This window comes from Lagenorhynchus albirostris, chromosome 7 (assembly GCF_949774975.1).
Source record: "Lagenorhynchus albirostris chromosome 7, mLagAlb1.1, whole genome shotgun sequence".
In the NCBI taxonomy this organism is placed as follows: Eukaryota; Metazoa; Chordata; class Mammalia; order Artiodactyla; family Delphinidae; genus Lagenorhynchus; species Lagenorhynchus albirostris.
In genome coordinates, this window is record NC_083101.1 from 107,837,944 (window position 1) to 107,852,331 (window position 14,388).

The 14,388-nt window shown below is 38.0% G+C and overlaps 1 protein-coding gene across 3 annotated transcripts in view; it reads left to right on the forward strand.

The window, feature by feature from the left end:
• Nucleotides 1–14,388, forward strand: part of GLRA3 (glycine receptor alpha 3) — a 156,544-nt gene that overhangs the window by 17,112 nt on the left and 125,044 nt on the right. For 2 of the 3 annotated variants that reach the window (XM_060153621.1, XM_060153622.1), the window contains exon 2: nt 13,620–13,747. In XM_060153621.1, the coding sequence (XP_060009604.1) occupies nt 13,620–13,747 (128 nt within the window). Of the gene's footprint in view, nt 1–13,619; nt 13,748–14,388 lie in introns of those variants that run through there. The other variant, XM_060153625.1, reaches the window with a different exon arrangement.

A 14,388-nucleotide genomic window follows, 5' to 3' on the forward strand; every position in this document is an offset into this window, starting at 1 on the left:
CACGCAGACTCAGCGGCCATGGCTCACGGGCCCAGCCGCTCTGCGGCATGTGGGATCTTCCCGGACCGGGGCACGAACCCGTGTCCCCTGCATTGGCAGGCGGACTCTCAACCACTGTGCCACCAGGGAAGCCCTATCTGTCTCATGATATATTTCAAGTACTATTTTTACTCCTCTATTCCAAAAATACTTATATAATATCTCAGTGGTTTTATATAATGTCTCAGTATATTTATATAATATCTCAATCAGTGTTCCAGGATTTGGGGGTATAATAGTAAATAAGCAAAAATCCCTGCTCTTAAGAAGTTATCTTCCAGTAGAGGAAAACATAAAAATAAATAAGTGAATGAATAGTATTTTATCTAATAATATGTTTTATGGAGAAAAGTAAAGCAGAAACAGATAGGGAAGAGAGAAAATGTGAGAAGGGAAGACATTTTCTTTTTTTTAATTAATTTTTATTGGAGTATAGTTGATTTACAATGTTGTGTTAGTTTCTGCTTTATATCAAAGGGAGTCAGTTGTACATATACATATATCCATTCTTTTTTAGATTCTTTTCCCATGTAGGTCATTACAGTGTATTGAGTAGAGTTCCCTGTGCTATACAGTCAGTCCTTATTAGTTATCTGTTTTATATATAGCAGTGTGTATATGCAGAAGGGAAGACATTTTCAAGGAGACCTTTTGCGTGAAGACTTGAAGGTGACGAGGGAGCCATACAGTGGGATCTAGAGGAGATTGGTTTAGGTAGAAGGGGTGGCAAGTGTGATGGCCCTTAGGTGCCAGCATACTTACTAAAAGTTTTCAAAGAAACCATCCAGTAAAATATCATTGCAAATTTCTGTTTTTCAATATAGATAACCTATGATATTGGATATGTGTCTCTTAGATGTTTTAAAACCATGCTTTAATTCAACAGGTCCAAAATTGAACACATTATCGTAACTCTCAAAGCTGGTCCCCCTTTTCCCACTGTCCTATATCAGTGAATGATGTTTCCATCCATACAGTTGCTCTAGCCAGAAAGCTGGGTCGACATCACTTAACTACTGCTGTATAACACATTATCCTGAAATTTAGTGCGTTAAAACAACAATGAATGTTCATTGCATGGGTCAGAAATTCAGGAACAGCTTAAGTAGATGTTTTAGCTCAGAATCTTTCATCAGGTTACTGTCAAGATGTCAGCCATGGTTGCAGCCACGTGAAGGCTTGACTGGTGAAGAGAATCTGATTTCAAGTTGGCTCAGTCAAATGAGTGGCAAGTTCGTGAATCCTTTTGGTAGAAGCTCTCATTTTCTTCCATGTAGCTACTTGAGTGGCTGAGGGAAGAGTGAATGACCCAGAAGAGAGCTGGATGGAAGTAGCAATGCATTTTATGATCAAACTACAGAATTCATGTCATCAAGAATTTACATTGTGTAGGCAGCATTCAAGAGGAGGAAAATTAGGCTCCACCCTTTGAAGGGAGGTGTGTCAAAAAATTTAAATAAGCATTTTTAAAATCATTGCAATCACGCTTGAAACATTTTCCTCATTCCCAACCAGTACCAAACCATCACTAAATTTTAAGGATTTTATCAGTGATATATATATCTCTTAGATTATTCTACTCTCTCCAACCCCACTGCGATCAAAATTACTCACACTATCCTCAGCTCTCACTTTGACCGCAGGAGTTGTTTCCAAATGGGAGCTGTAAAGACAGAAGTCCAAAATGTGATCCATGAGGCACTGCATGATTAGGTACCTACAGCCGTCTCCAACCTCATTTGTTATTACGTTGACACTTTCTGTCTCTATTCCAGACACACTAACATTCCTTTAGTCTCTGTCCTTCCCATGACACCACAGGTTCTAAGATATTTTCTCTTGTATGTCTATTCAGTCTTTTTCTGCCTGAAATTCTGGACTACTATTTCAGCAGCCCCTCCTCCTAGAAGTGTTCACTGAATTTATACCAATTGATAGACTTCTCTTGATTATTTAAAATCTTGCTAGAATACCAGAACTGAAATAAAACTATTAAACTAAAGACAATATAAAACCAGAATTGCTTTAAATATTCATTCAGTAGTTGATTTTTGAAAACTAAAGTCCTGAATAAGAAGTTATTTAAGGAAGAGTGGTAAACAAGTGTGTCAGTTAGGGGCCCTATAATTATACATTTGCAATATGACTTTGAACTTCTCTTACTAAGGTGCCTTCAACCATGAATTGAATTCATAAGCTAGGATGGGTCCATCAGATTTTTTCTTTATGGTGCTCAGTATTTCCTGAGTTTGTTGGTATTTTCTATACTTGGATTTCATGAGATACTATTATACCATTCAGGGCCCTTTTACATTAATTAGCTTGAGTGAATTTCTCTTTATTTCAATTAAAAATATCCCTGACCAAAAGAGTCATGCTATCAAAGGCAAAATCCAAACATTGGCTTAAGAATTTGACATTTTTTGAAACATATGTGTAGAATATGTCATTTGTTTTACTGCAATTTTCTGTGAAAAATGTGTACCACTTTTAAGTCTCCATTTTTATACTGGTTAAAGAATATCTGGCTTGCCCAACATGAAGCAACTAGTTAATGACAAAACTAGAACAAAATGTAAGCCTCCTGGCTGTCCATCTGGAGCTTCAGCCATTCTACTATGATGATTTTCATTTAATTATCTTGGGCACTGGACACATAATAGAACTATTGAGTCTATTCTAAGTAATTTTCAATGTTTCTGAAGTGCTTAATTAGTTTTCTTTAAAATAAACAAGTCATTAAGAAGCTACAAATCAATGAGTTAATTAGCTGTGTTATGGCCTTTTAGATTTTTCAGTTGAAATAAGCTGATGTCAAAACTATAAAGAAGTAAACTACTACCCATGAGAATAGACAGTTTCCATAGAAGTTATAACAATTAGCATGAGTTTTGAGCACAGCATTTTGAAAGCATTTAGTAAAACTGAGTGACTTTATGATAAAAATAAATTTTGTAGATGAAACGAACAAACTTGTATAACGATGAGAGTTAAGAAACCTCAGATGACTACACTATGTATCCCTGTCATCTACTTTTTTTTTTTTACATCTTTATTGGAGTATAATTGCTTTACAATGGTGTGTTAGTTTCTGCTTTATAACAAACTGAATCAGTTATACATATACATATGTCCCCATATCTCTTCCCTCTTGCATCTCCCTCCTTCCCACCCTCCCTATCCCACCCCTCTAGGTGGTCACAAAGCACCGAGCTGATATCCCTGTGCTATGCGGCTGCTTCCCACTAGCTATCTATTTTACGTTTGGTAGTGTATATATGTCCATGCCATTCTCTCACTTCGTCCCAGATTACCCTTCCCCCTCCCCATATCCTCAAGTCCATTCTTTAGTAGGTCTGTGTTTTTATTCCCGTCTTGCCCCTAGGTTCTTCATGACATTTTTTTTTCTTAAATTCCATATATATGTGTTAGCATATGATATTTGTCTTTCTCTTTCTGACTTACTTCACTCTGCCTGTCATCTACTTTCACTGGAGTCCTCCTTCTCCACCTGTCCTATCCCTCCACCTCCTATCCCACACCTATAACCCTGTATTAACCCTTCATATACAAACACGCAAACAATATGTAACTTACCACTGACAACTAGCAAGCATTGAACAGACATACCTACTAAGTCCTAATTTATGTAAGCACTGAACGTAGACACCACTGCAATCAGGTCTGGCTAAAAAAGCACCCATCACATTCTAATTGACAATTCTCCAGTTCCACCATTAAATGACGATTTTCAGACATATAACTTTGCTTTAATTTTCTCTTTCAGATTTCTATATCCTGATTTTCCCGTTTCTAAATATTTGTTCTAGGTTCTTCCCTGATTATTCATAAGCATCACTCCTAACTTGGGCAGAAGGACAGAAGGATGAAAATGTTGGACACTCTCTGGTGTATAATGTTTGACCTCTCCATCACTATATTTAGTTAATTCATTTCAAAAATACTTATCCAGTTATTTACTGTGGGTGCTCTGGATTACTTCTGGGGCTATTAAAACACATGCAACAGTCATGAGTTTTGCTTAAATATAAGATCCTATAAAGTCAGAGATAGACATTGATTGATTAATCTTATTAAAAATACAATTACATGGGCTTCCCTGGTGGCGCAGTGGTTGAGAGTCTGCCTGCCGATGCAGAGGACGTGGGTTCGTGCCCCGGTCCGGGAGGATCCCACATGCCGCAGAGCGGCTGGGCCCGTGAGCCATGGCCGCTGAGCCTGCGCGTCTGGAGCCTGTGCTCCGCAACGGGGAGAGGCCGCAACAGTGAGAGGCCCGTGTACCGCAAAAAAAAAAATACAATTGTAACAAGTGCTGTTAATGAGATACAAATTTGATAAATATTGTAACAGGATTTTGCAGAATAAGATAGAATAGGTAAGGCTTCCTGAGGAAATGATGCTTAAACCAAGATCACAAAGATAAGTAGAATTTAATTAAATGAATAGAAGACCAATGAGTATTCCAAAGGTAATGCCTAGCAGTAGGTTGTACCAGAGGAGCTGAAGAGGATATGGTGAGATGTGGTTGGATTATGGATAAAATTATAAGGTAGGACCAACTGGAAGGATATGATATGTGGAATACAAGAGGAGTCAAGAGTTATCAAAGATTTTCCAGCTGAGAAATGTAAAGATTTTGTTACCATTAACCAGGTTTGAAAAGAATGGAAGAGAAACAAGCTTGTGTGGGAATAGCAGGAGTTTAATGTATGTTTGCTTTTATCAGAGAGCTAGGTTTCTAGCAGTCTGTGATTATTTTATTCCAGTTTCAGAAATGGAGACAATTCCAAGCTATGCTTAGCTTCCTGCTAAGACTTCTGTATTTGTTTCATTCTTACTCAGCAGCTGTAATTCTTTGCGATCTCAGACCACCTCATGGGAGTTCACGCCTTTTTGTCCCCCTAAAATCCATAAAGCTTTCAAAACTTGTACACAGATTGTTAACCTCTCAGCTGGTACTCTGAAGTTTATTGCCATCCTTAAGGGAAACTCACTTCTGTAAGTTTCCTTGTCTTAGATCTTAGCCATGTGACTTTTCACTGTGTTTTTAGCTCTCTGATGCACAGTTTTTTCTTTTTAACCTTGTCTAGTGTTTTCAGTGGGAAGTTTAATTTGATTTAAAATATTGGCTTATAGGGACTTCCCTGGTGGTGTAGTGGTTAAGAATCCACCTGCCAATGCAGGTGACACGGGTTCTAGCCCTGGTCCGGGAAGATGCCACATGCCGTGGAGCAAATAAGCCCGTGCACCACAACTAATGAGCCTGCGCTCTAGAGCCCGCACGCCACAACTACTGAGTCCGTGTGCCACTACTACTGAAGCCCACGTGCCTAGAGCCCGTGCTCCGCAACAAGGGAAGCCACCGCAATGAGAAGACCACACACCACAATGAAGAGTAGCCCCTGCTTGCTGCAACAAGAGAAAGCCCACACACAGCTACGAAGACCCAATGCAGCCAAAAATTAATTAATTAATTAATTAAAAAAATAGAATAAATAAGATAAAAAAATAAAAATAAAATATTGGCTTATAAATTTAATATCTGAGTGGCCTGGGAAAAAACCTCTTTACCTTAGTGTCTTCATCTGTAATACATAGGTAATAATATCTAACTAGAAAAGTTGTTATGAGAATAAAATGATATCATATATATACATGAATTCTGTGCCTGAGAGATCAGGAAGCAGCTACCATTTTTATTGTTAGGTGAATTTAAAATAACCCAAGCCTCATCAAACTGCAGAGAGAAATGAAATCGCTTTAAAATGATAATCATATTTCACTGGCACATTGCTCACAGTGGGAAGAATCAAGATCCCAGTACCCTTTTAATTTTGAGTTATTTCTCTGAGCCTCCAAGGGTATTCTAGAATAGTCCTTTTATATTCTTCCACTTTGGCCTCCTTTTAAAATAATTAATATTAAACAATCAACTTAAAGCCTGCTTCACTGCCTGTGTCATCATGGTAAACAATCTGTCCTCTTCTAAGGCAGGATGCTTTAGCGTGAAATGCTCAAAACATCACGTATTCACAGATGTTTCAGTTTCTCTTTAGTTCTCCCATAAAGAGACTAAAGCCATAAAGAATTGGAAAGAATGTTCATCTCTTCAATTCTGGGTTTTATTTTTCAAACTGTGGGCTTGAAATATCAATTGCTTGTGTCTGCAGCTCAGAAAGTTCCAAATAATAGTAACTGTGACAATTTTTTTTTCACTAAGTGTTGTAACCCCATAGGACTGGTTTATAAAGCTAGAGAATACATAGTCAACTGTCTTTCCCCCTTATACCCCAAACCTTCTCTGCCTCAAGAGTCTGGGCACTGATTTATTCCCCATAAGTCACTGTGCTTCTGTGCAAATCAACTCATGAAAATAGATGCACAGAGATTTGTGGCCCTCGTGCCAAGACTCATCTCAAACCCATATTACGTTTCCTAGCTACAGCTTTCATATTTTCTCTCAATTTTAAGGTGCATTTAGCGGAGTGAAATAAGTATGGACAATTATATTAAATCCATCTTTACAGCATCTCTATTTAGCAGTTATTTCTGCCCTCCAAAAGTGGATATATTTTACTTTCTTGTCTCATTAAAGAGGAAGGGAGGGGATAGAAGGGGAGGGGGAGAGACTTATCTTTTTGATGGATTTTGGTATTTGATTTTAATGCTTAAAAAATATAGGCTTCTGCCAGTCTCTCAGAAATTGAAGTCTCTGAACTTTCAAGTGACAAGTCATTATAAAAATAAGAATATATAAGATTCTTAAGTGAAAAATGTGTAAATTGATGGGAATGTGTATGAGCCCACCTAGAGTTTCCAAGAAAGTTAATAGTAAATTCAGTACTTGGCACAGCATAGAAAAGACAAGCCAAGTGTGGGAGCCAGGCAAATTTGTGCAGAGATTGTTTTGAGATTTTCATAAATAAAAGACTTCTAAAATATCCAAAGATGCTTCCTTCAAAAATACTGATCATGAGTCATTTGCTAACAACTTAGTAACTTGCTATAAATATGTTGAAAGACAAGGTTTAGACAAAAAAAAATGGACTTCATAATAAAGTTTCTTATCCAAAATCCATTCTAGGGACTTCCCTGGTGGTCCAGTAGTTAAGACTTCTCCTTCCACTGCAGGGGGATGTGGGTTCGATCCCTGGTCTGGGAGCTAAGATCCCACAAGCCTCAGGGCCAAAAAACCAAAACATAAAACAGAAGCAACACTGTAACAAATTGAATAAAGACTTTAAAAATGGTCCACATCAAAAAAAAAAATCTTAAAACAAAAACCCCCAAAATCTACTCTAAATGCAACTTAGATTTCTTCTTACTGCCTCCCCCTAACCTGAGTTTTTTTTCCTTTTAAGAATTTTTTTTTTTATACTGGAGTATAGTTGATTTACAATGTTGTGTTAGTTTCAGGTGTACAGCAAAGTAATTCAGTTATGCGTATACATATATCTATTCTTTTTCAAATTATTTCCCGTTTAGGTTATTACAGAATATTGAGTAGAGTTCCCTGTGCTACACAGTAGGTCCTTGTTGGTTGTCTATCTTATATATTGTAGTGTGTGTATGTTCATCCCAAGCTCCTGATTTATCCCTCCCCCTCCCCCTTTCCCCTTTGGTAACCATAAGTTTGTTTTCTAAGTCTGTGTGTCCATTTTTGTTTTGTAAATAAGTTCATTTGTATCATTTTTTAAAGTATTCCGCATGTAAGTGATATCATATGATATTTGTCTTTCTCTGTCTGACTTACTTCATTTAGTGTGATAATCTCCAGGTCCACCAATGTTACTGCAAATGGCATTATTTCATTATTTTTAATGACTGAGTAATATTCCATTGTATATACGTGCCACATCTTTATCCATTCATCTGTCGATGGGTTCCTTCCTTGTCTTGGCTGTTGTAAACAGTGCTGCAATGAACATTGGGGTGCATGTATCCTTTCGAACCATGTTTTTGTCTGGATATATGCTCAGGAGTGGGATTGCTGCATCATATGGTAGCTCCCCCCACCCTGAGTTTTAACAACTTAAGAAAAATGTTTTTGAATATGTAAGTATAGATGATATTGACTATTTAAAGATTAGAGTAAGAGCTCAGATTGGTCACACAGAGCCTCATACTGTGTATGTATGTATTTATTACTATAAGCTCTCTTAAATGATTACAGTTGTCTGAAGACAGTCTACCATTTTTCCTACGGTGCTAGTCTCCATGGTGCTAGATATTACTGTAATAGGAAGAAAGTTCTAGGAGAAATATACCAGAGCAAGAGTTGTAGGTGATTAGAAGTCTCCCCATATGCACAGACTCCACCATTTTCAGAAGCAAAGGGATAGCCTGTGTAGAAATGCTTTTTAGCCAAATACCCAATGTAATTTTGCCAACAGTAATTCCTTTTGAGTCAAAACTGTGAATCTTTAGAAATAAAATCAATTGTCCATAAGTCACTGAATGGCTCTCGTGTCACTGAAAGAAATATAACTAGTAAAGAAATCTGGACTATTTCTCTGCTCAGAATTTTCTCATTTATTAATAGGTATTATCATGCAGAGCTTGGTTGTGAATCCCTGTTATAAAACATGAAGGTTTTGCTCGAAGTGGCAGGAACAAAGGAGCCAGCCTATCATTCTTCTCACTATAATCTCACTTCCCAGCTTCTGTGCTCTGATCCTTCCCAAGGATTCTCTGTAGAACCCAGATGGGCCCAGACAGAGTAATCTACTGAACTGTGAACACTACAGATTCACATACTTAACCATTCCTAACAGAGTGCTTTGCACCTAACAAATTGTATGAGAACTCAGAATTCATTGTTTCAACATTTAACAGATATTTAAATACATTTTGGCATGAGAAGGTATATCTTTACAATTTTATTGTTATAAGTTGCTTTCATTGTATTGTTAGTAAACCTCTCAGCTTATACAAGTCTTTAAAAAGTTTATATATTATAATTTTAAAATAATTTATCATCTCTTACCTACCTTCACTCCATCTCAGTCCAATGTGTATTTCATGTATTCTTCTCAAAGCTCATTAATCAAATTATATTAGGGATTTTATTAATTTTTAAGTATAACATCAAAAGAATGTCTCTTAATAGAATATTTACTGGTATTTAGTCAATTACAAGTGTTGACTATTTGTTATGGGGAAACCCAGAAGGTAAACTCTGTATCTTTTCTTTTAAAAGCAAATCTTTACATTACTTATGAGAAAAGATTTTTTTTTAGAGTCTTACAAAATAGTATTATGAGAGTTAGCTGTTACCACAGGAGTGACTACAATTATCCAGAGAGAAAGATGGATGGAGCTGCGAGGAGTGTGGCTCTTTAAAACACAAATACAATAAAAACAAATATAAAAAGAAATCTAGGAACACACTGTCAGATCAGTGATAACAAAATTAGTGGAATACCGACCTCTGTAAATTCCCTTCTTTGTAAAAGCAGTGAGAAAACTGTCAAAAAAAGTGACAACTTGTTCAGAACTCTGGTAATTAATCAGAGATGTGCAGTAATCCACGAATTAGTTTAATCAAGAAAAACATCTGAATCTTGGTAAGAACAGTGGGATTTCTGGTGTTATAACTTGCCCTATTCCCATCCCCCTGTCTCGAGCTCCACGGTAGCATTGTAAGCCAATAGCCTACAATAACAGTAAAAACAGCAGCCTGGCAGCTACCAGAGGGGACAGAATGGAGTTTGAATTCCTTTAAAACCATATTCTTGGAAAATTGTCATTATTTAACCTGTCTGGAGGTTTTCTGGGATACCCCACTCACAAGACTTTTATTTGACCTAACTTGGAGCTTACCCTTTCCTGGAGATGTTTGTCAAATTTTTAACGTCATGAGTACCTGAGGCAGTAGAGAACAGTGGGTGCAGACTAACCATGAATCTTAAAAGAAAAAGCAGCAGGGCTTCCCTGGTGGCGCAGTGGTTGAGAGTCCGCCTGCTGATGCAGGGGACACGGGTTCGTGCCCCGGTCCAGGAAGATCTCACATGCCGCGGAGCGGCTGGGCCTGAGAGCCATGGCTCCTGAGCCTGCGCGTCCGGAGCCTGTGCTCCGTAGCAGGAGAGGCTGCAACAGAGAGAGGCCCGCGTACTGCAAAAAAAAAAAAAAAGGAAAAGAAAAAGCAGCAGAATGATATATTCATAGGGGTTTAGAAAAGCTCCACATATTCTTGGGCATCTAGAAGTCCACACATTATGTACAAGGCTGTGAGCATTCCGTATGGTGGGCTGAACTGCATCCTTCCAAAATTTCACATGTTTAAGTTCTAACTCCCAATATCTCAGAACATGACTTTATTTGTAGATAATTAAGGTATAATGGAGTCAAATTGGTGGACCCTAATCTGATATGACTGGTGTCCTTCTAGGAAGAGATTAAGACATAGACACACAAAGAGGAAGGACCATGTGAAGACACAGAGAGAAGACGGCCACCTACAAGCAAGGATGGAGGCCCTCAGAGGAAACTAGCCCTGCCAACAACTTGGATTCCTAGCCTCCAGAATTGAGAAAATTAATTTCTGTTGTTTAAACCACCCAGTCAGTGGTAATTTGTTAAGAGAGTCCTGGCAAATGAATACACCCAGGGCTGTATGCATGCTCAGGAAGAACCCAGAGAGACCCTGAATTCTCAACTCTGGAGGCCTTTGGGCCCTGTGTAAATAGGAGGTAAAGGCTAAGGCAGATTTGTCAACTGCCTGACTCAAAGTTGAAGCAAAACCCCATGAACTCAGGACCCCCAGCAAATACTATGAGATTTATTGGTCCTGGGAATTTTAAAAAATCCCTGTCCAATTATTAGCTGATCTCTAAGCTAAGTGAAAAGATATCACATAGTCATATATGATAAATAATATAGACTTTACAGAATTTGTTCAGAAAAGTCAATTACTAGGCAAAGACCGTAAATCAGCTATTTTAAAAACATTCAAAGAGCTAAAAGAAACCATGCCCAAAGAACTGGAGAGAAAGTATGACAATAATGTCTCACCAAATACAAAATACCAACAGAGAGATAGAAATTACAGAAAGAACAGCAGAGAAATTTTGGATTTGAACGGTACAGTAACTAAAATGAAAAATTCACAGGAAGGCTTCTTGTAGGTTCCTCTGACTGCTGTAACAATTTACTACAAACTGGGTGGCATAAAACTGCAGAAATTTATTTTCTCAGAGTTCTGGATGCCAGAAGTCTGAAATCAGTTCACTGGGCCCAAAACAAGATGTGAGGAGGACCATGCTCCCTCAGAGGTTCTAGGGGAGACTCAGTCCCTTCCTATTCCAGCCTCTGTTGACCGCCGGCATTCTTGGCTACGGCCACATCACTCTAATCTCTGCTTCTCGGCCACACTGCCTTCCCTCTTCTGCCTGCCATCAAATATACCTCTGCATCTCTCTTCTAAGGATACATGTCACTGCATATAGGGCTGACATGGATAACCTATGATAATCTCCCCCATTCAGTGCAAAATGTGAGGGAATGCCAATTCAGCATACATAGTTAACTATAATTTTTTTAAAAAAAGTAGAGAGACACAGTATTACTGGTTCAGAGCCAGGTAAGTTGGTTTATTCGTTGGTGAAAGAATGTACTATTTTCTGACAACTGAAAGGAAGGGTTTTGCAAAGGAAATACAGGGAATAGTTTAGAAGCAGTAATATGTAGCTAGGAGAGCTCTGACAATGCCTTCTTCTGCCTGCTGTTCTTGGGCCATGGAAAGTGGACAAATGCTACTTAAGAGGGCAGGTAAAAGTTACTTAAAACCAGATGGTAGAAGAAAGTTCTGGAGTTACTGAGAGGAGAGGAGTGTTGTTTTTCCTTTCATGATGATGATGATGATGACATTAGAATAAACTTTCCAGGGATCAGCATGGCAAGGAGTTCAACTGACCAGTAATAATCAGAGATAAAGGCTTACAAAGTAATATGGAACCAGAAGAATAGGGAGAGAAGAAGCTTCTGTTTAGAGAGAAAGAAAGAAAGACAGAATCAAAGTTATTGAGAAGATAAGTGATTCAGAATGTCCAGAACTAGATATATCCTCTAGAACAGGGCAAGAGTTAATAGGTGCTGTTAACTGTGATACTATACTTTCAGAAATATTGTTCTCACATTACCATTGATATTGGATTTTACCGTTGTGATTATGAATTACTGAATATATGTGTGTGGTAGACGATTTAATGGTGATGGCTCTAAGGTTTATTTTCCCTTCTTATTAAACATTCTGGCAGGAGGAATTTAATAACTTGATACTGCTGAGAGTGACCACAAAGGTTCAGGGTTTGGCGATGCTCTAAGTTGAGTGACAGAGCTGGGAGGACGTGATGACGGACAATCGCCAGGAAGTAACATCAGGTTGAATATAAATATTTCAAACAGATGTGTGTTCAGAAAGCCTGCTTCACTTTTCTGAGCAAACTCTGTGGATAAAAAGAATCATTTGATATTAGCAAGTAGGCCTAGACCTTCTGGGACCAACCTAGGTAAATGAGGAGCTGGTCGGGGGTTCAGTCATTTGTGGGCTTCTAGGATGAGCAGCTGCAGAAAAAGGAAAATGTTTGAATGAAAAAAATACAATAACCCTTTAACTTTCCTGGACACAGGTTCTCATTCCATAATAGCCGACTGCACAGACCACATTTATGGTAATTTCTCAAACTCCATGCACAAATTTTAGGTCTGAACAAAATGTACTGCGTATGAATGACACCAAGTGAAAGCAGAATGAATTGAACTGAGTATGTTACTAATATAGGAAGCACTCACTCTAATTGAAGAAAAGAACATTGTTGTTTAATCTATAGGACCGAAGTTTTATTACTGTTGAGAACAATTCTTAAAACTTGAAAGGTGATGTTCTTTTCCTCTATAAAAGCAATAAGAATTGTATTTCACAGCTGAACTTTCATATTTTCTTATGTCTGAACAACTTAGGATAATTTTAGCTAAAAATTGCAATCAGAAATCAAATTTGGATAAATACAAATTTTGGAAGCCTAATAATTTGGAGTGGCTTTGTTTCCAGACTTAACTCAAATATTGTCACTACTGAATACATGTGAAAAATGATAAATTCTGACTGTAAATCTATAAATACCTATCTGTTACTATGATAATATTCACTATACAGTATATAAACCTTTTTTTGTTGTTTTATTGTTTTCAAACTGTATTTTTTTTTGTGTGTGTGGTACATGGGCCTCTCACTGTTGTGGCCTCTCCCGTTGCGGAGCACAGGCTCCGGACGCGCAGGCTTAGTGGCCATGGCTCACGGGCCCAGCCGCTCTGCGGCATGTGGGATCTTCCCGGACCGGGGCACGAACCCGTGTCCCCTGCATTGGCAGGCGGACTCTCAACCACTGTGCCACCAGGGAAGCCCCAAACTGTATTTTTTTGTTTTATTGAACATAAAGTTGGTTTTTTTTTTTTTTCTTTTTTTTTTGCTTAGCATTTTTATTTTCTATTTCTAGGTAACAACTGTTAGGAAGACTTTTTCTTTGGGTAAAATCTGTATTATTTTTTCTCATTTGCAGCTTGGTTGCAACAAAGGAAACAGATAGTGCAAGGTCTCGAAGTCCCCCAATGTCACCTTCTGACTTTCTGGATAAATTAATGGGAAGGACATCGGGGTATGATGCAAGAATCAGACCCAATTTTAAAGGTAATTGTTTTACTTACTACAATATATGACATGTGTTTTATTTTTTATTATGTTTTAACATCTTTATTGGAGTATGATTGCTTTACAGTAGTGGGCTAGTTTCTGCCCTGTAACAGAGTTAATCAGCTATACATATACATATATCCCCATATCTCCTCCCTCTTGCATCTCCCTCCCTCCCACCCTCCCTATCCCACCCCTCTAGGTGGTCATAAAGCACCGAGCTGATCTCCCTGTGCTATGCGGCTGCTTCCCACTAGCTATCTGTTTTACATTTGGTAGTGTATATAAGTTCATGCCACTCTCTCACTTCACCCCAGCTAACCTTTCCCCCTCCCCATGTCCTCAAGTCCATTCTCTACATCTGCATCTTTATTCCTGTCCTGCCCCTAGGTTTGTCAGAACCTTTTTATTTTTTTAGATTCCATATATATGTGTTAGCATATGGTATTTGCTTTTCTCTTTCTGACTTACTTTACTCTGTATGACAGATGATTAAACAAGATAAATTTTCAAATTGATTTCCCCCCAAATTCTAAAGCTTATTTCCAATAATCCTCCAAGCACTATAGTGGTCAAAGATATGTCTTGAAAGAAGAAATATATTCTCATATTAATAGCTCTCACAATTAGTCTTCTTT